A 21,880-nucleotide genomic window follows, 5' to 3' on the forward strand; every position below is an offset into this window, starting at 1 on the left:
GACCTGAGTATTCCAGACTGACCAAAGTGTTTATTGATTTGTTATTTAAAGAAGTTTGTTGACTCCAGGTAATTAATAAAGAGTAGTGCTTGGATTTGCGATTGTCAGTGTTCTCTGGAGCAGCATTTGGTTTTTGTAATATGAATACAATTCAGAGAGAAGCTCCAAGTATATAAAAATTCAGGGAATCCTTCAGTCCTTCATTCTAGAACAGCCCAGATAATATTATTTTTCTCAAAGATGATAAACAAATATGGATTGTTAGTCATGGATGTTATTAATGTAAGGTTCCAGCCAGTCTTCCTGCATAATGCTCATTCTGTAAAGACAAAAGGAAAACATGTCAGGTGTTAATTGCATCTTTTCAGGAAAAAAAACTCAGGAATAGGTAATTTGAGTGCAAAAGAAGAAAACGCATAAAACATATAGCACTTGCAAGGTAAGTCATTTCCTACCCATATTACCTTCCTTACCCATGCTTGAATTTGAATAGTTACAACACAATTTTCTAGGGCAGTAGTTGTTAAAAATTTCAGTTTTTCAAAGACCTTAGGCCCTTGCTTGTATTAGTATTGTCTTTCAACTAAATTAGTTAGCAATTTTCTTGTTTGTTGAGTCTCCACTGCATGGTTGTGGTTTAGTTTAAAAAGATAGGGTTTAATGGATGGGATTCTACCTTTGTACAAAAAATACTCTATTCTGAATTACCCATCTCAAGGAGCTGATGTTTTCAGGTTAATATAAATAACTCTAAATGAGAAAGCAATCCTAATTATGTTTACAGGATATAAAATTAAGTTGTTAATTAAGAGAAAAAACAATTTTGAGAAGGTTATTGTTTTAAACCTACCTGGAGACCTCCATTTAGATAGACATGATATGCTTCACAAAAGCTGGAGGATTAAAAGAGTTTAGAATTAGAAAGCAGTCAACTTTAACAAAAGGGATGCTTCATAGGTTAGCTCAATCCTAATTATTAGCTATACCAGTAAACTTCAGTTTCCTAAGTTGCATACAGCCCATATTTATTAATACCAGATTTCAGACTCTTGCCTCAGTTTTGTAAATTTAATATTTTGAACAAATGGTTCATTCACATGGCTAAAAATGTTTATTTAAAATATAAAGGGATATATAACAAAAAATGTTCCTCATCACTGTCTGCATGCTAGCCAGTTCCTATCTCTACCACTAAATTGATGGAGCTGTTTCACCTATACAAGGAAATACAAATACATCTTTCTAAAAATATTTTACACAAATAGTGGCATACTCCAGACATTGTTTTGTGCTTTTCTGTCTTAATAATTTATCTTGGAGATATTACCAAAACTTTGCACAGAAGTATCTTTATTTTCTAGGACTTCAGAGAATTTCATTGTATAGACATACAAATGTCAATAAGAAAGGAAGAGGGGAAGTTATTTTAAGTTCAAAAGGAATTCGTTATCACCCCAGTCAGTTAAGAGTTGCTGAAACCACCAGTGCACATTGATTGTACCTTCATAGTTGATGCAGCCATTGGAGTCTTCTTGACCTACCATCAGGGCTTCTACTTCTTCCTCCTTCATCTTTTCACCTGATAAAACCAAACTGCTCATTCAGAAAGAAGGTCAGAGGATTTTTTTTAAAATACACCATGAGAAATCAGCCATGGCCTTCTGGAGACTGACTAAACTTTAGGGCTATAGGAACTGTGGCCTTCTTTTTTCTCTGGCTCTTATTAGATTGTCAGTATACTGATTTTGGATGAATGAATTACATACAAATTATCCCTGATTGTCTAAACTATATCCTATGAGAACTATATTGCTTTACTTATCTCCAGTATTTTGAATAGCCACCTTCCCAAAACAAACTTCATATCACTGAGGCCAATTGAAGCAGTCATTAAAAACTTCTGACTCTTTTTTTTTTCCCCTGTGTAGCCTTCCCCTCTACCTTATAATATGCTCTCTTATATGCTTATAATATGCTCTATTATATACTTATAATATGGCTCTCTTGCCATGCTGTTTCCTACATATTTTGTTGTATTACATCTACTGAAATGAATTCTTACCCAGGGTAGCTAGAACATGGCGGAGTTCAGCACCCATGACTGTGCCATTGCCTTCCTTGTCAAAGACACGCAGCCCCTCAACAAAATCTTCATAAGTGCCCTGGTCCTTGTTGTTGGAAATAGCTTGCAGCATGGGCAGAAACTGTTCAAACTCTATCTTCTTGGCATTCATCTCTGGAATTATAATTTGGGAAATTATAAGTAACGGTGAAATACCATCTCTGAATCACAGCTTAAACTTGCAAGTTAATTCTGAATCATCTGAAAAATCTTCATACATCTTAAACTGCAGTTGGTAAATTACTAAACTGACAGAAATAAGGTAATAGCATGAGCTCTTGTGTCCCAGTGTCCACATGAGTTTTATCCCCAAGGCATCATTTACAACTATGTGACAGGGTAGATTTGTTAACCCCTTTGAGCATCAATATTTCATGTTGGACATAAAGACATCTCATAGTGTTATTGTGAGAATTAAATGAGATAAAAATTATTAAACTATTTTGGGCAAACTGAGTCTTTACTAAGTATTAACCACTATTTCATTAGTATTGTCAATTTAATATTTACCACAAATACTAGGGAAGCAACATAAAAATATACTGAGAGACAATAAATCCACGCATATGGATTATCCATGTTAGTAACAGTTAACTTTAACATGTTGCACTTATGTCCTGAACTTTCCTACAACCTTCAGTTTCTTTACATTTTAAGTAATTTTAAAAAGAAATTTATTTGGAGAGGGAGTGTATCAAATATTCTGTAATCTCCTACTTTGCAATTTAGAGACCTAGTGATGATAAGACTCTGTTGGTATCTTCTGACAAAGTACATCTCATTCAGAGCAAAAGTATAAGTAGACTATCCAGAAACATGCAACTGGATAAAATTCTGTACACCCCATATCACAGTTTCCTTTTACTACTTTTCTCTCATATAGTAAGAGTCAAATATATTGAGTAATATTAAAAAGATAAAATTTGAGTGTGGAATAAATAAGCATTAACTTAATAATTCCTTTAGAGATGGATGTTTGGTAAGTTAGAAAGTGACATTTGAAAATAAGGTTTGGCCGGTAAAACTACTACTCAAACAATACTCTATACTTTGTGTGTCTGTGTGGGTGCAATCTGTTGAAATCTTTACTTACTATATACTAAGTTGATCTTCTGTATATAAAGATAATTGAAAATGAATCTTGATGAAGAATGGTGTGGGAGAGAGAGTGGGAGATGGGATGGTTGCGGGTGGGAGGGAGGTTATGGGGGAAAAGGCGCTATAATCCAAAAGTTGTACTTTGAACATTTATATTTATTAAATAAAAGTTGGAAAGAAAAAGAAAATAAGGTTTGGCCTACTGCTCTCTTTCTCTGTGTCATGCTCTCAGCTACTTCTGCATGACTTAGCTGGAAATTTTCTTCCAAAGAAAGTGAAATCTGAGGAAGAATCCAGAATTAGGAAATAAGATTTTTTGAAATCATTTTTGTTTTTCTTTTTTTACTAAGGAAAGACTCCAACATTTTTCAGTTATCAAAAAAATGTATTTGCCTTCCCTCTCCTTGTTTTTCCTAATGGCAAAGATAAACAGCTCAAATAACTACTTGAAAAAACTTGTTTTGTGTCCTTTTTTGTTTAGAGTAAAATTTTTCAATCAACTATTTTTTGCCATTGAAGCATTGGGGTTAAAAATAACTTTTTTATTCCAGACTAATAACTGAGTTGCTGTTTTGAGTGAATGACTTCTGCAATTTTCTACTTTTGTATCCCACTGATTTTTGTTCCGGGATTTACCTTGGTGAATTGAATAAAGATTTTGGCTTAGGCTCATTAAGACTTCATGATTCTTTAGAAATAGAAAATATCTTCATTAAGACATCATCTTATATTTTCTTCTTTAAGATAGTTAAGGTTATTTTAAGGTGGCCACAGAACAAGGAGTCAAAGGATAGAGTGCAGAGCCAAATCTTCAGATGTTATCAGTCACTTTAAAACATTACATTTTTATTTCCACAGTTTACATAAAAAAACAGATTCTCTCCAGATATGTGCTATTGTATTTACTTGATATTGTTACAATATTGAATATCTGTCAAAATGTCTTTTTGACTTTGAAATTGGAAGTCTGAAAATTTGTGCTGGTTTGAATATTATTTAATTCCATTATCCTTTAAATTATGAATATTTGATATGATGCTGGCATTGCATATTATTTCCTTTAATTAGCATGATAAAGTTATTTTATTTTATGAGCTAAAGAGCTGGGATACTAGATGGTTAAGAGTCACAGTTACCACCATCAGAAGCAAACTGAGCCATATTATGTGAAATGGGTTTTTTACTCTCTGTCTCTCATGCATGTGCACACACTCACAGACACACACATTCTTCCCTACACTTCAATACTTCTTGGAAAAATTGATGAATTTACCTTCATTGCTGGGGTTTCCCAGAACCTTCTTGACCTCTGCATTGGTGGGATTTGTTCCCAGAGCCCGAAGGACATCACCAACCTGGCTTAAAGTGATCTTGGAATCACCTGTTCTGTCATACAGGAGAAACGCCTCCTTGAATTCTGCAAGAAGCAATAAGCATTAGGATGCTTTTTTCTTCTTGAGAGCTATTCATTAGCCCTAAATCCATAAAGGATTCAGTTAACACTTTTCTCTGTTTTGTCAATCACTCAAAGTGTTATTATTAAGCCTCTTGTTTTTCTATATCAAAATTCATTGACAAATCCTCTGGGATTATTTTAAAGCAGCCTTTGCAATTTCAAGTCATATGTTATTATTAATCAGATATGGTAATTGATCATATTTATACCTATTTCCTTCACCTGCCTGGGAAGTGGGATTGCGTTAAGAATTCTGAGACTTTGATAAAATCTTAGTAATTTCTCATATAATTAGCAAGATTAATACAATCTCAAGAAAGCAAATTTTCAGTTGGGGTTGTGTTATGTGAGATTAGACAAAACTTCCCAAATTATGCAGAATCTTCATATATAATATACTTATATATAGAAGGTAAATTTTTATATAGAAAAATATTTGAGGTATATATTTACTAGAGTCTCCCCTTACCTAGTTTTTTCCAGGAATAACTTCATTTTCTGGATAAAATGTAGATGAGTAAGACAAACCCATAAGTTGTATAGTGTTACTTAATCATTTCAATGTATTACTCTTTTAGTCTCCTGACATAATTAATTCAGAGAGATAAATATTTATTTGGACCTATTGATATAATAATCTATACATTTTATACCTTTTTCAGATACTGCGTATAACAACATTGCTTTATTAGCTTTAGAATTTTTAAATTTATTTTTAATTCACACAAAAATGTTAAATTTATGGAGTATCATGTGATGTTTCAATACATTCATGCATTATATAATATTCAACTCAGATTAAGCATACTGAATTCCCCAAATGTTTATCATTTCATTTCAGTGAGTGACAAAATTCAAAATTTTTTTCTACATTATATTATCATCTGTAATCATGCTACTGTATAATAGAACACTGGGCTTTATTTCTGTTATCCAACTATAACTTAATATTAATTGATCAACATCTTTGCCACCTCAGCCTCTGCTTTACAACTTAAGTATACCATTTTTATAAAAATTTGGAGATAGTTGTAGAGTTCATGCACAGTCATAAGAAATAATACAGGAAAGTTCCTTGCATAATATTAGCAGTTTGTCCCAATGGTAACATTTTGTGAAATCTATTTATTTCAGAATCAGGATATTCAGGTTGATAAACTGCACTGATATTCTTCATAATCCCAGTTTCTGATGTATACCAGTAAGGCAGCATGGAAGATAACTATGGATTTAGGGGTGAGAAAACCATTTTAAATGAAACTTCTAAACTTAGGCAAACTTAAGTAAATGAAAATTTTTGGGAAACCTAAAAGTACTATGGTGACTTATTGGGGTTACAATGAACAACAGTCAGAAAACCATTTGTGAATGACTGGTAGAGATGAAAACATTCTTTTTAGGTTATGAAGTCAAAAGGTGCCATCTAGAAAGATTACTCATCCATATACCCTATTTTACTACCCTCTACTCCCTAATCTGATTGTACCAACCATTATATTCACACTTAGCTGTCTTTCATGGTATCTTTCCTTGCTAAAACTGCCCCCTCAAATTCTGTGCAATTACAGATCATTACCCTAATCTAAAAATCATGCCAATGGTATTATGGAGCCATTAGTTCAATATTATTTTTCATCTATCTAAGGGACATGTGAACCTGGACTATTCTTGTTATTGGCTCCAGGCTTTCTTGCACAGACTGCTCAAGAGGGCTTACAATTACCCTGGGCAGTTGCTGATGTAGAGATATGATTTTATGGGCTGTAATAGAATCACTCTGACATTAACCCTTGTCGTGATTTAAAGGCAGAGGCCAGAAAATACTGTTCTTTTCACTATAGATTTTTAATCCAAGGCTTAGTTATTCTCTTGAAGAGTCTGGAACATGGGTTGGCAAACTACTTCCCAGGGACTGGCTGCAGTTTTTATGAATAATGTTTGATTCGGATACAGCCATGCCCATTCATTTAAGTGTTGTTTGTGGCTGTTTTCACACCGTGTTTTCCCTTTCAAAATGACAATAACAGCAATTTTAGAAGGATACACCAGAATGCCGATAAGGGAGGATACACGGTGGGGTTGTATTTACAGAGACTTTCCTGCCAGCAAAGCCTAACACATTTATCATTTGATCCTTTAAGAAAAGGTTCCCTGACCTCTAGAGCAGCACGTGTAGAACAGATAGGAAGCTGCTAGCTGTGCCTCTGTAAGAGGAAAACATGACTAGTTGGGACTGAAGAAATAGGTTTCATATTTTTCTTATTTTTAATGAATTGAAGCTTAAATAACCACAAGTGGCTAGTGGCTGTTCTACTGGTCAGCACAGGACTTATACCTTTATAAAACCATAATTTTCTAGATTTTCCCCCTTTCAATCTTATGATACATTTAAATAGAGCAGTCATCAGAAAATTCTTTAATCATTAAACAAGGGAATGATCTAAAGTAGTCTTCATTTCAGAAACAGTAAGATTTCCATGTAATTTAAAAGGCTTATGTTTGTTTTTCAGCATAAGAGAAACCCAATCCACCATACCAGTGTTTGCTGAAATCCTGTGTGTCTGAAACCTATTTCACCTGAGGAGCAATAGGTTTAATGCTCAAGAGTAAATCCTTTTGTCCCTGCAAGGATGTTGTACTCTTACATTGCTTGATCGTATAGCTTTATAGTCATAATGACACTGCAAATTAGACATTTGAGAGGACTGGTTACAGCAGCTGATAATGTAGCATAACCACTAGTTTCAAAAGCATTAAAAATCAAATTGTAGTAAAATCAACTCTTTTTTTTTCAATTAAAAAAGTCCTTCACAGTATAGTCTCAAATAATCTTGAGTTATGAATCATCAAACTAATCTGACTACATGAGACCATTAACCAAAATGTAGATGCATGAGAATATGCACTATGGCAAATTTCTTTTTTTTCTTAATTGATATCCAAGCAATGACAAATGTGAACCTGAAATAGGCTGAAGAATGTGGACTCTTTTAGGTAGACAGTGAAGCATTTGCATAATTCCTCATTAATCACCTATAATTATTTATATTTTATCTATCTTAATATACATGGTATATGAATATTCATTACTATGACCAATATTCTGATTTAAAAAATACCATATAACTTTTTCTTCTTCTCTCTTTTACAGATATATCTCTGTTCATTTAGAAATTGGAACATTTTTCATGCCATAAAATCTTGAATCTCAAATGTTTGGTGTCTTCTAGCTAATAATTGTTTTTATCTAAGAAATTTCCACTAATTCCAGGTTTTGATTCTATCACTAATTCTTTGGGCCCATGAATAAGTCACATTATTTCTATGAGAGTTTGTCCTGCATCTCAATGGAGGGATATCCTTTTTTGGATTTGATTAACAGATTACTATCTAAAATCTATGTATTTTTGGATATATATTATATATGCAATGGGATATATTTTTATGGATACATATTATTAGTATATATAGCAATATACATAAATATATAAACAATATTAAAACATATAATAGTATATAATATATCAATATTATACATGCATATAAAATAATATATAATATATCCACTATATATATATCTATCATATTGCATCAAACTACCTTTATTTAGAAATCAGTGAATTTAAGGACTTATCTTCTGGCATTTAGCTTTTGTTTGCTTTAAACTTTGATTACTTTTATAAGCAAGCATTTCAGGTTGAGCTAATTTATATTTAGAGTGATTGAGGGCAATTTATATTTAGAGTCACAACACCAGTGGGGATAATTAGGAAGAGCTAAGCTCCTCCCAAAGGAGTTGGCTTTCTCACATACCATCTTTATGAGTGTACACATATTAACCACTGTAGCTTTTAAACTTACCATCCTGCTGTTCCTTAGAGAACTCGATCTGTTAGAAAGAAATTAACCACAAAGAATATTTTAACCAAACAAAAATGTCCTGATTTTAAAGTGTATCCAGCTCATTTCCTGAGTTATCTTCAAAGTAAGCTCCCCAAATCAGCCTACTTTTCAGAGTTCAGGAATAGCTTGGACACTTACAGATTGAGCCACAAAGCAACATGCCTTGAATCAAGTGATATTTCAGAAACAGTGCAGGACTCTGCCTACATCTGCAGTAGAGAAGCTCAGTTCACTTACCAGCAATCTGGTCAGCACTGAAGGACTGTGGTGGTGAGAGAGAAAAAGAAAGAAACAACTAGTACTTTTTCAAATGCATTGACAGACGTGCGCTCTGCCCTGACAATCTTTAGGGAGCCGTGTGGATGTCATAGCATAGGAAGGTTGCCTTAGGGTGGGTTTGAATCTAGAAACATAAAAGAAGCTATTGCAAAAGATAATTGGTGAACATCTCTCTGTATCTTAATCAATGAATCAATAATTTAAGAACTGCTAAATCAAATACTTCCTAGAATAATATAATGATCTCTGGTGTATTTAAGATGTGTCTAATAAAATACACTATATTAAAAAGTACAGATATATTGCATTAAAAATACCACCTTAGGTCTTTTGTTTAGCCAATATATTTTTATATTAGTATTTAACATCCAATGCATCAGAAACACCTTCCTCAATTTTAGCTATCGGTTTCATTGGATTGTATTTTAAGGTATAATATTTCATGATAGTTGTAAGATTTTAAAAACAGATTTAGATATTATAAACCTTATGTGATATGGCAAAATAATGTTCTACCCTTAGAGTAATATGCATTTTTCCAGTTGGCATAACAGCTTTAAGTAATCTCATCTATCCTCAGTGTACTTCGTCCAAAGGAAAAACAAGTCGATTTTAAAGGTTCATACTGAGTATGTTCTCTCCTCAGTTCTATTCCTTGTCTATGTTCCTTCTCAGCTCAAATCTGCTATCTATGCCCTTCTGTAAATGAGAAACAGTTTTCTCATAGGACGCACCATGATGGAGCTGCTGGGCTGCAAAACAGCGGCGAAGCGGAAGAGTGAGTTGAGGGCTGCTCCAATCCCTGAGTGGAATCCTCCCTTGCTGAGGCTTCCTTTTATTTCTGGGCAGTCTGTGACCTCACCCCCAGCATCGGATTTCAGAAGGAAGTTGCCACTCCCCTTGGAGAGTTCTTTAGCTTTCTTAGGGCAAAGGGAAAAAGGGATCTGTACCCTGAGGGCTATTTTTAGGAAGCCAGAACCCAGGAGTGGACAGCCATAGTGAGACTGAGGCCTGTCAGTACTTTTATGGTCTTTGTCGCCAAGATTGTTGGTTGGAGCATCTTCCTTTGAGAAGCTTCTTATTTACGTGGGGACAGAGGAGCTCAGAATTTCTCTGACGACTCAGGCTGACCCCTTCTCTTAGTGAATTCCGGACTCTACAGATTTCTAGTCAGCAAGTTTTGGATTTATGAATGTTCTTGGATGGGACTGGTTTGGGGTTTCAAATGGCAACTACCATAGAAGGAACATCCTCCGAGCTCTATCTATTATGGTAAAGTTCAGAGGATTTGAGAAGGCCATGCACGTTCTGTATGTTCCTTAGGTTGCCCCCAGGTGACAACTGTGTCAGGTCTTGATATCTCCAAGTAAAGATCATTCCTTTGCAAGTTGTATTCTCAGGAGTCTTATCTAAGCCAGGAATGGTTTGATCATTTTTTAAAATAGTTTTTACCTTGCTCTCTTTGTTTCTTGACATTGGATCTGAGTGTTTCTCTGTCACCCTGTGTGTTATCTTTACAATGGTTGACTGGTCACGTCTTGTAAATTTCTGAAGTTCTTCTAATCAGGAAAGCTAATAGACCATTTTTGCACTCATCTCTTTTCATTGTATGCATATTCTTTTGAAATTTTGTGTAAGTTCTTACTAGAATGTATTCCTTCTGTTTATGTTTTTCCAACAATTTATGGCTCTGTCTCAGACTGAGAACCAAAGGAACCTGACAAAGGGGTTATGTGCAAAATTGCACATTGGAATTTTTTTTTTTTTGGACAGAGTTAGACAGTGAGAGAAAGAGACAGAAAGGTCTTCCTTCTGTTGGTTTACCCCCAAATGGCCGCTACGCCAATCTGAAGCCAGGAGCCAGGCACTTCCTCCTGGTCTCCCATGCGGGTGCAGGGCCCAAGCACTTGGGCCATCCTCCACTGCCTTCCCAGGCCACAGTAGAGAGCTGGACTGGAAGAGGAGCAACCGGGACAGAACCAGCGCCACACCGGAACTAGAACCTGGAGTACTGGCGCCACAAGCGGAGGATTAGCCTAGTGTGCTGCGGTGCCGGCCACACATTGGAATTTTAAAGTTATCTAAATGATTGGTTGACAGTGGTATTCATGGGAGTTTTCCTAAAAATAGGGGCAACACCCTTCCTCAAATAGGAAATGTGGTACTGGAATAGATTAATCTGAGGTCCACGAAAGTTCAGACTATATGTTGATGTGTTTTCTACATATTTAAATCAGCTCATAGGCATTAAATATATTAACTATCTCCTAAGTACTACCCCAGTAATTTTTTAAAGGAATGGTCACAAAAAGCATGAGGTTTTCTCCGCTAGAAAGAAATTTTGTAGCTTCTTTTCAGACCATTCTAGAAGAAATTAATGTCTATATACATATTACTTTTGGCCCAAATTTTACAAGTGGTGGAAAAAAGTCATAGGTTCTTAGATCCCAAAATGAGGTTTGAAAATATAATTTTTAAATGATTAGTACCCAGGTAATCTTTCATAAATATATATTTTGATGTTAATGTGAAATGGAAATAATAGAAAAATTAAATATTTAGTTTTTAAATTTTTCAACATTTTTGAATCATTATGGAAAAACAGAAAAGAGGGACAAAGGTAGAAATTTATAACCGATCATAATCAAGTGATTTGGAATCGCTTTTGAGATGCAAATTGAGGTCATTAGAGCAGAACAAATTTTCTTTGTGGTCTTTTTAAGTTTTGTAATTATATTGAAATAATTTTGTCATTAAATTTGAATTGCCATATGATTACTATTGAGAACTAGCATATATCTTTAGTAGAGCTAAAAATACAAAATTAACCATCAAAATTGCTCTACTAGACAGACACACTGATCATTTTCATGTTTCATACTTCTTTCCAGGTAGAAAAACTGTGTCCTTGCATACATATAAAATATGGTCAGTTTGAATAAAATCTATTGGATAAACTGGAAAGCCAATTTAAAAGTTACATTCATGTCATGAATAAGCTATTCGTAGCAACTATGATATCATGTTAAGGTTATTATTATTAAAATAGAAGTAATAAAATGGTAAGTAGTTGTCAAACTATTTCATCATAGTCTTTATATATATCACATAGAGAATGAGATTTCAATTTCTTTGTACCTTTTGAGAATTGAAAAAACATTTCAGCACGTTCTTTGACAATGGGAAAGTCTTCAGTATAGCCTAGTCTAGAGATAAACTTTAGTTTAAAATCTAGACATTCTAGATTTTCAAAGAATAAATGGGAAACATAATTTATTCTCTGGTATACTTTTATAATTGACAAAACCTCTCTTTACCTCTTCCCTGATGTTAAAATGACACATTCATCCCTTTCATCAAAGGTATGATATGAATACATAATGTCAGTTGATTTTTACCTCAGTTTGAGATACCATCATTTGGTTGATTTTTAAAAAATTGATTTAAGTCTCTTCTGTGTGGCATGCAGTCTTCTCATCTCTCATTTAAAATTAAATATTTGGGGCCAGTACTGTGGAGTAGAATGTTACACCTCTGCCTGCATTCCATATGGGTAGCAGTTTGAGTCCCGGCTGCTCTACTTTCAATCCAACTCCCTGCCAATGCACCTGGGAAAGCAGCAGAGGATGGCCCAAGTGCTTGGGTTCCTGACTCCTAGCTCTGACTTCAGGTTGGCCCAGCCCCAGCCATTGTGGCCTCTTGGGGTGTGAACCAGTGGATGGATGATCTCTCTCTCTCTCTTTCTCTGTACCTCTGCCTTTCACATAAACAAATAATTTTTTTTAAAAAAGAAATTAAATATTCTTCAAATCTCTTCCCCTTGAAAGAACCTTTTCTTCTCTATGTTCTAACCAGCTGCTTTCTCCTACTGCAAGTTGTTTGATCTTCTTAATTTAAACTTCTGGAAATTGTAGGCCATTCCTGAAAAGTCATTTGTCCATGATATGGACCTGGGTGTGGGCCTGTCCCTACTTCTTCCTCCTAGAACAGTACTCCTACATTATTCTTAGATTTAACACTGATAAAATTCCATACAATGCCTTTCTTATATGAGATACTGAATATATTTGCATTCTGTTAAAACCTTTAGAATATATATGTGTATGTTTTTGTGTGTATATGTGTGTGTGTGTGTGTGTGTTTTGTATAAGCTTCTCCTGCAGACATAAACTCCTTCTATAGAACACTTTATTCTGCCCCCCTTGCCCCTGCCACTCTGGGAAAGAGACTTCATCTGTTGTCAAAGACCCTGCCTACTAGAGGAAGTACAAGTACGCTCATTCAATTGAATGCTACATCTCTAGTACTTAGAACTGTTCAGCACATGGTAGGCACATTTGTTTTAAATTGCTGATGTATGCACCTTTATATTTCTTTTTTTTAAGTAAAGATTTATTTATGTATTTGAGAGGCAGAGTTACAGAGCAAGAGCAAGAGAGTGAGAGAGGGAGAGAGAGACAGACAGGGAGACAGAGAGAGGTCTTCAACCCTCTGGTTCACTCCCCAAATGGCCGCAATGGCCGAAGCTGGGCCACTTAGAAGCCAGGAGTCAGGAACTTCTTCCAGTCCCCCAAGTGGGTGTAGGGACCCAAGCACTTGGGCCATCATCTGCATTCTTTTCCAGCCCATTAGCAGAGAACTGGATCAGAAGTGAAACAGCTGACCAGGAGCTCATATGGGATGCTGGCTGTGGGCAGAGGTTTACACTACTAAGCCAGCCACACACCTTTATATTTCTAACACCTTTCCTTAGGTTTTATGTAAATGTTTATGATCTGGACTTGTAATTTGACAGCTCTCCACTTATTTTTTAAAGGCTTTAAAAAAATCTTAATTTATTACCCAGCATTGTGGTGTAGCAGGTTAAGCTACTGTCTGCAACACTAGCATCCTATATGGGCACCAGTTCAAGCCCCAGCTGCTCCACTTCTGATCCAGCTCCTTTCTAATATACCTGGGAAAGCAGCAGAAGATGGCCCAAGTCCTTGGGCCCTAGTACTTATGTGGGAATCGTGGAAGAAGCTCCTGGCTCCTGGCTTCGGCCTGTCCCAGCCATGACTATTGCTGCCATTTGGGGAGTGAACCAGTAGATGGGAGGTTCTCTCTCTCTCTCTCTCTCTCCCTCTGTCTCTCCCTCTCTCTCTCTTTCTCTTTCTCTCTCTTCCCCTCACCCCCCCCCCGTAACTCTGCTCTTCAAATAAGTAAAATAAATCTTTTTAAAAATGTTAATTTACATTCTTATCAGACTATTCATAGATAGATACTGTCCGCATTTTTTTTGTGGTTCATGTGTAATAATTTGTTGTTAGATTTAGGTAAGTTATAGTCTATAAGATATTGCTACTAGAAAGATTTTTTAGTACAATGTTTATAGATTCATTTTAACTTTGAGAAGCATCTTTATAATAATCATGAAATATGTGAAATGATTAAAAACAAGGAAAAGTTTCTGGTATATTAAAGGAATTGACCTATAGTAAAATTTTAAAATTCAGTTAATCAAGAGATTCTGAAATTGATATCTGTTCAACTTTAGTGTAGCAAAAGAAGAAAATATATAGTTAAAGATGACCTGAGTGATGTGCAATAAAATGCCCTAGGAAGACACATGGACAACAATCTTCCAAAGAATTTCATAGTCCCAGCAGAATACAGTGGGGATTAATGACCCCAGTAAGGCTAATCTCATGAGGCCCAGTTTCCCATCAAGACAACATTGCTGTATGTTGCTTGTCAAAGAGACAAAAGACCTGTATATATATAAACCCTTGGGAAAATCTTAAGCTAATTTCACTCCTATTTCACAGAGTTTCCAGTACTCACTGTGAAAGACAAGCAAAAGCACTATTTTGGAATTCTTAGGATTCTGTACTTCAAAATAATTTATTTTTATTAAAGGGAATGAATATGTTTCCATGCATTGTTGACCTCGACAAAATATAAACTAAGATTGGTTACTATACTTATGGTGTAGAAGAGAAATGAAGAACATTGAGGATACAGTACTAGCCCAGGTTACATGTAAAAGAGAGATTTGATGGTTAGATTGGGCAAACTGATCTGAATGGAACAGGACATGTATAATTCTGTGCTCAGAAGGCCTACACTTGTCAACTGAATTCTATCTTATAAGACTGAAGACGAATTATTAAGCGAACAAGATTCAGATCTACAAGAACTAACAAAGGTCTAATCTAAGTAAATTTCCATAAAATAAAAAAATTTACCCAAGTCCACAACTTTTCATTTTTTTTTCAGCTTAATTGATAAATTTAAGATTTCTTGAGAGTTGTACTTTCTTTCCTTTGCGCATTTATTTGCATGTGATTTTTTAAAAATCAAACTTTGTTTTTATTCATTCTTTTACATTTTTGTTCTAAAATGTAAGCATTACTAAAATTCCTTGTGTATGTTTTAAGAAAATTATAAGTATCTGCTTTTCCTTAGTTGTTTGTAGTGAGAGCTCCTTTTGTGACAACAGGAATACATAAATTTTGGCATTGCCATTCTGGAGCCTTCAAGTCTTTTGATGTGATAGAAAGGGAACTAGACCAGGAATTTTGTTCTTTTTCATAGAAAAGCATATTGGTTAACTGTAGTTTCTGTAATATAAAATGTCATATTGCATGATTTCTAGTGTTGCTTATGAGGCTATAGTTTGTGAGTTTTCCTTCTTGTGATCATTAGAATTTACCCAACTGACTTTATTTATGGAAAAGTGCAGGATACCTAATTATTCAATAGATACCATTATTTTGTAATTTAAATATATGGGAGTTAAGCAAAATATAATTTCATAATGCCATGTTTAAGGCAGTTGGATTTTTTATGAATAGGAGGCAGTGTGCTATTGGGCACTTAATGATATTAACAACCTTTCTCATAGTGTAGAAGGAAGGATATAAAATTTATAAAATGGTTTTATGTTTAAGGAAACTTTTCTTCTCTGGCTGCAACTCACTATTATTAACTTGTGACCAGAATTGTCAGGATTTATCATTCATATAATTTCAGTTTTAACTAGTATAATTGAAGCCATTACTACTTTTGTATCATATGTTTTTTACTCTCCAAATTCTGGTTTCAGGTGACAAACAAACTCTAGAAGCTGATGTAGAAACAAACTATAGAAAATCCCATTTTCATACAAAAAGTCTTGCTGTCTGGAGAGAAGCAGAAGAAAGTGTAGTATCAGCAGACTAAATATAATCCTTTCCACAATTTCCATGAGTCAGATGGTGCTTAATACTGCGTAATTATGGAAGGACTTCTAAAGACAACTTGCCAGGGGCTTCATTTGCAGAACTAAAATGTCAAGAGCTATATTTGGCACTGTCACTTTGTGGTCTCCTTGTCTTGCAAAGATTTCATTATCTTTAAAATTTAAAAGTTCTATTCATTACTAATTGGTCAACATATCTCTTCAGTTCCAAACTGTATTTTACTTTGAAGAAACATTATTTGCATAATTCAGAAGAGTTACAAAATGCCCTTTAATGTTTGCCACTCCATCCACCTGTTTTCTTCTTATATAACATAGATATTTCAAGGAAGAAATATAATACCTATGTCTAGTGATACCTCAAATAATTTTTATTTGCTTCTGAAGTTATATGTACATTGCAAAGAGATTAACATTAAAACTGGTTAACATTAAAACTATATTAAAAACTAATTTGTACTATTGAAAATCTGGGTGAAAAAAAGATTCCTAAAATTATTTATCAAAAACTTAGAAACAACTTATAAATGTTTACAGTAATTTCATCTAATTTGAAACTGGCTATATAAGTTCTTTCTCTTTCTCTCAAACTAATTAAAGTTAAGATTTAACCATAGTTCTACATATGGCACTGTATTTCTTGATGTCACTTCAAAGAATGTTTGTTGGGATTTCCAGTTTAAATTGTGTTATTAATTGATAAGAAAAATATAGATCTCTTACTCTTTTCAGAATTTTTCAGAATGTTAAACTGATGATGAAATTTGAAGGTCAAGTTTTATATATGTATATGCTTAATTATACAACAACAAAAACAAAATTATTTAAAAATTTAATGAGCTTCATTTCATTTAACAACATTTGTTTGGTATTAACATTCTATTTACAACTTTTTACAGGAAGCTGGAACAAAGTGATTAGATATCATTTTAAGCTCCTATTATTTCACCCTCCATCCGTGAAAGACAGCACTCAATTTGTCTACAATAGGTGCTAGGATAAGAGAAGTTGCAGAGAGCAAAACCATATTGACTGTCATAGTCAAATGTCTTGATGAACTTGATCATATGTGTGCCTTTTACCCCTTCTAAACAGGACTGTTCAGGACAATATAAGAACCTCTGTATCTCATACCCTGAAGAGCAAAAAGGGCTTTTTTATACACTCTCAGAAACAGCAAATTACTCTTCATAAACCTTAATTGGCTTATGATACAGTTAACACAGAATACTCTATTTGGCTTAAGTCCTAGCTCCGTCACTTAACTAGTTATTGGAACATAGGCATAACTCTTAACCTCATTTAGGCCCAATTTCTTTCCTTGCACAATGAGGATAAAAACAATCTCTGTGAAATATTCTGAGGATCAAATAAAATAATGTAATGGAATTTGAAAAAGTTTGGGGAAAAATAGAATTAAAAGATGAGTTTATTTTGGTGCAAAAAATTTTGAAATCCACAAATAGTTCTCTCATAATATGCATTTTTCATGAAAGATTTGAAGGATTCTCATAAGGATGAATTTCAAAACTTTTGGATTAAAATAAATTTATTTTTAACTGCATTTTCTATGAATGTTTTGTGGTGTTTTGTTATAGGGCACAGAGTAAATTCATAATGAATACATTATAAAGAGCTTTATAATTTTCATAACCTTTCATGGAGCATGACTTCATTTTATTTTCCCAGTCTTCTAAACTGAACTGGGTTTAGATTATCCATGTTATAAATTAGAAAAAAAGAATTTATAGATTACCACAAATAATCCTGTTCCTGCGACAAAGCAAGTTTAGTGTCACAATGGATACACAACTATCTGCCTCCACTGATCACCCATTAGTAAATATATTTGGAAGCACTAGATTTCTACTTTATCACTTAGAAAATTTAAATCTTCATAAGCATGTTGCTATTTGTTGCTTCAAGATATGTTATTTAAGAGTTTCTGTCAATGCATTTTGTACTATTACCACCATTTGCAGTATTGTTCACATTATCTAAGCAACAATGACTTGATTCAATGGTGAATACAATGAGAAGTAAAACTGAAGCAGCAGAGTGAGATGCACAATTCAAAGCTCTGTCACCTCACAGCATTTCTGGCATATCTATTGGTTAGTACATGCATCATGCAAAAAATGCACTTACACAACTGAAGATTTTTAAAAATGTAGGCACATGATCATCTCATTTTTTCTTTAAGTATTTCACTTGGTTGCAGCTTTGGGCAACTAGTATTGACTCTTGTATTTGTACCTACAACCACACTTACGGTAGGTTTTAACTCCTGTTGGGATTCTGTCTGGGCATTGCTGTTGGAAGTATCAGTCTCTGAAGACAAACAACACTTAGAACCACCAAGGACAGTGACTCTAATATTCACACATCAGCTTTACTTTGTGTTTGGAAAGGGTGATTATAGGATATATAATGGACATCACTATATAGGACGTTAGATAAACATCTCTTAGAGAATACCAACAGTTTTGTTGGAACAACCTGTATAAATATTCTAAACCAATAACCAACAACCTAGAAAATCAGATTGGAAGGTACAATTAAGAAAGTGATATAGCTAATTAATAATATGCAAGATTGTACAGTTTATAGGGAGTCCAGTATGTGGTTATTAAAGGTGGTTTACTGTAATATGGAACTTGGATGTTATCTGAGAGTTGTGTTAAGGAATCAGATTTTACTATTGCCATGTACTGCACAGAAAGTTGTACTTAAACTACAGCATGACTCAAAGTCTAAAGGATAGCAAGATTTTTAATGTTGTATGATTCATGAAAGTTTGTAATCCAGTTGAGTTTTATTTACCAAGTTTTCAAAAAGTGAATAAACACATATAAAAGCACTATTAATTTCTGTAGAGTTAATTTTCTCTGCATGAAAAAAGTTTGTAACTGATATGAGGTAATCTATCTAGAAATATCATCAGGTGATTAGAAGCATCAATGATTTAATGCACATTTTAATTAGCCCTGTTACCTATTAGGATGAAATTGAAATTTTAAAAAGCCTCAGGTTGTACCAAATTTTTTGGTTATGCTAGAATAAATACACACTGATTTCACATCGATGAATGGAAATCATTGAAGGCATTTAAATTCCTTTTCAAAAATACATTAATTTCAATTACTTTATTTTTTTCTCTGTTAGGAATGACCCTTGTAGGTGAATGAAAGATATAGTTTAATTTCCTCCTGTTTCTTCAAGATTCATTTAAATTCTCCTGTTTCGTGTCCCTTATAAGAATCCACCACATCTGTTCTTCTCCCATGAAATAGTGAAGCTAAAGCACATCCAACCCTACAGAGATTCTCCTGGAGTATTCCTTACTTTGCTTAGTTGTACTAGCTCATACTACCTTAATTCAACATACAGGAGAAGGATAAACTTACTTTCAAGATTCAGTACAACTTCTTTGCTAGTTGTGAGCAAGTAATTGGAATAATTACTGTATTTAAAAAGTTACATTTTGTCTTTTCTTGGAGGCTTCTCACCTGTCAAGCTATATTTTTATTTATTTACTTATTCTTATACAGTTCCTTGGGGAGGAAAATTAATGTCTGTTTTCATTAGTTGGATGCTTCTTTTTCTTTGTAGGTGAAGAAGGCATATTGTTTTTCCTTTCCAGTAGCTTGCAATCACAAACACATGATATTGTCTTATAAATCACAATAAATATAAAGAGGACAAGCTTTGACACTTATTCATACCTCTAATATTACTATAGAGTAGAGAGTTAAACAATAGAGACAATAAGATTTATTGTAGTGGTTGTAATCACACTTGCTAAATAATGTAGTCAGTGTGTATCTATAAAGATACATTAAAAACATGCTTGTGATGAAAAATTTGATTTCTTTTAATGAAGTGTTTACATGCAATCCTTAAGGTAGAAAAACACTTATTTGAAAATTTGACATGTGTTTCGGAGTCATTTAGAATATCAATGAAGAATAATTCCTAACCAACATTAGATTCTATGGCCTACTTTTTTCAAATACAACTCAAGTACCTACAAACAAAAGATTAAATATTTGTGCTAATCTTCTCTTACTTGGAAATATAGTTTCATATTTAACTGGAATGCTATAAATTATAAATATACCTGTTTAATTATATTATGTATGTAAGGGTGATCTTATTCAGTAATTATTTCAGGGATATTTTTTAAAACCCTTCATTACATTAACAATATTCAATTTAATTTCATATTGTATCTAAAGATGGCACAATTCAATAATTATTTCAGGAATTTTTAAAAAAAAATCCATGATCATATTAACTAGTCCATTTTATAGGTTTTTTTTAAAGATCAGTATCAGAGTTGAAAGTAAACTGTGTTATGTTAGCAAAATTCAGGCTTATTACATACAAAACTTTTGGTGTCAGTAAAAATATCACCTCATAGCCACTTTTGCTTATTGGTTTCCATAAAAGGCAGAGTTCATTAGTTGAGGATTTCAAGCTCTTCTTTGGACCAGTCAGATCCCAGAGAATGAGGAGAAGGTTCACATTTGATGGGTCACATCACTAAGAGTTAACAGGCACATCAATTCTGTCATTTTTCCCAAAAGCAGAGATGATCTTTTAGCCATTGAAAACTTTGATTACAGCAAATTGTTTACACAAAAATCAATCACATTCTCTTTAGTTCAAGATCAGTATGTAAAGCTCAAAGACATACACTATAAGCCACATAACCAGCAACTTTTATAGTATTTTGAGGGGTTAGTTTCATTTAGAAAAAACTCACAAAATTATGAATTATATACTGAGTATAAATAAACAAGATGATAATTATAGTCACTGAAACCCCTGAATTCATAATTTTCTGCTCTGAGCTCTGGTTTAGTGTTTTTTCAGATTTTATTAAGCAAAATTGAAAGGGAAATTAACTTGAATTGCAAAGATCTTCTCTTTCTTCAGATTAAATAAAGCAGCTGTCAAATAAATCTATGCAAGACAACTGGGTCATCACCTGTTTTTAAACTTCAGGAAAGATAAAGGGGCTAAAATTTGGCTTTCGTTGTAGTTTTGAGGTGAGGGAGATTTTGTTCAAAAGAAAACCAAAAATTACTGATTTAAATATTTGTAAATGCAACACCTTTATATTTGTACACTTTCTTCCTAAATTGTACTTTGTCAATTTAGAAAAAAAAAAAATGGAACCTAGAGAACAAACAATAGAACAAGCACAGGTTCCACATAAGATACCATACTCCTGATAATTTTACTGCAATTGTATGTTACTTTTTTTTTAAAGCCCAATCTTTTTCATCCAAACTCTACCAGTTCTCTGAGTATTGCCATTCCTCTGAATGAAAAATATACTTCTTTGTGAGTTCCTAGAGTTCCCTATTGTTGAAAGATGTTTCAGTGACCAAACAATTCACTCGGTTAGTTACCTTAATGGCAGAGAGGTCAATTTTTTCTTCTTTGGGTTTGGCTGGGGCAGGTGCAGGTGCTGGGGCAGGGGCTGGGGCAGCAGCAGCAGCAGGTTTCTTCACATCTTTCTTTGGTGCCATTTTTTTTTAAAAAAGGATGGGTTAAAAAATAAGGAGCTCCTCCAGCAGAACCTGTCAAAATGATGCGTGGAGAGAAGTGTTGGTTTGGTTGATCCACAGCCTGGTGTCTTGAAGGTGGACCCAGAGCTAAGTGGTATAAGGGCATGCATATATATTTCACTTAGTGCCTAATAGAATCTTGACACAAGCGGCTGGATTGGACAGTTCGCTGGTCTAGGGGGATGGCATTCCGCCTCAGACTATAAATGGAATCTTTGGGT

At 33.9% G+C, this 21,880-nt stretch overlaps 1 protein-coding gene across 2 annotated transcripts; it reads right to left on the reverse strand.

Moving 5' to 3' along the window:
* Positions 1–71: 71 nt before the first annotated feature.
* MYL1 (myosin light chain 1) lies at positions 72–21,620 on the reverse strand. 2 transcript variants are annotated; one of them, XM_062201764.1, is made up of 7 exons: positions 21,501–21,620; positions 8,538–8,565; positions 4,494–4,637; positions 2,063–2,236; positions 1,502–1,579; positions 851–893; positions 72–319 (listed from the first exon to the last, which is right to left on the reverse strand). In XM_062201764.1, exons 1-6 carry the CDS (start codon positions 21,618–21,620, stop codon positions 865–867), a joined length of 573 nt encoding a protein of 190 aa, XP_062057748.1. In that variant the 3' UTR covers positions 72–319; positions 851–864. The 2 variants fall into 2 exon arrangements, with proteins under 2 accessions (XP_062057748.1, XP_062057756.1); XM_062201772.1 differs by lacking the exons at positions 8,538–8,565; positions 21,501–21,620 and adding exons at positions 8,817–8,841; positions 9,593–9,641.
* Between the last annotated feature and the right edge of the window lie 260 nt (positions 21,621–21,880).

Source organism: Lepus europaeus, chromosome 1, assembly GCF_033115175.1.
Source record: "Lepus europaeus isolate LE1 chromosome 1, mLepTim1.pri, whole genome shotgun sequence".
Classification (NCBI taxonomy): Eukaryota; Metazoa; Chordata; class Mammalia; order Lagomorpha; family Leporidae; genus Lepus; species Lepus europaeus.

Excerpts from the sequence above, each read along its gene's own strand:
- MYL1 (XM_062201764.1), bottom strand. The coding sequence starts at position 21,620 with ATGGCACCAAAGAAAGATGTGAAGAAACCTGCTGCTGCTGCTGCCCCA. Across the intron at positions 8,566-21,500 it reads TTGACCTCTCTGCCATTAAG|ATCGAGTTCTCTAAGGAACA; the intron begins GTAACTAACCGA and ends TCTTTCTAACAG. Across the intron at positions 4,638-8,537 it reads CTCTAAGGAACAGCAGGATG|AATTCAAGGAGGCGTTTCTC; the intron begins GTAAGTTTAAAA and ends TGCTTCTTGCAG.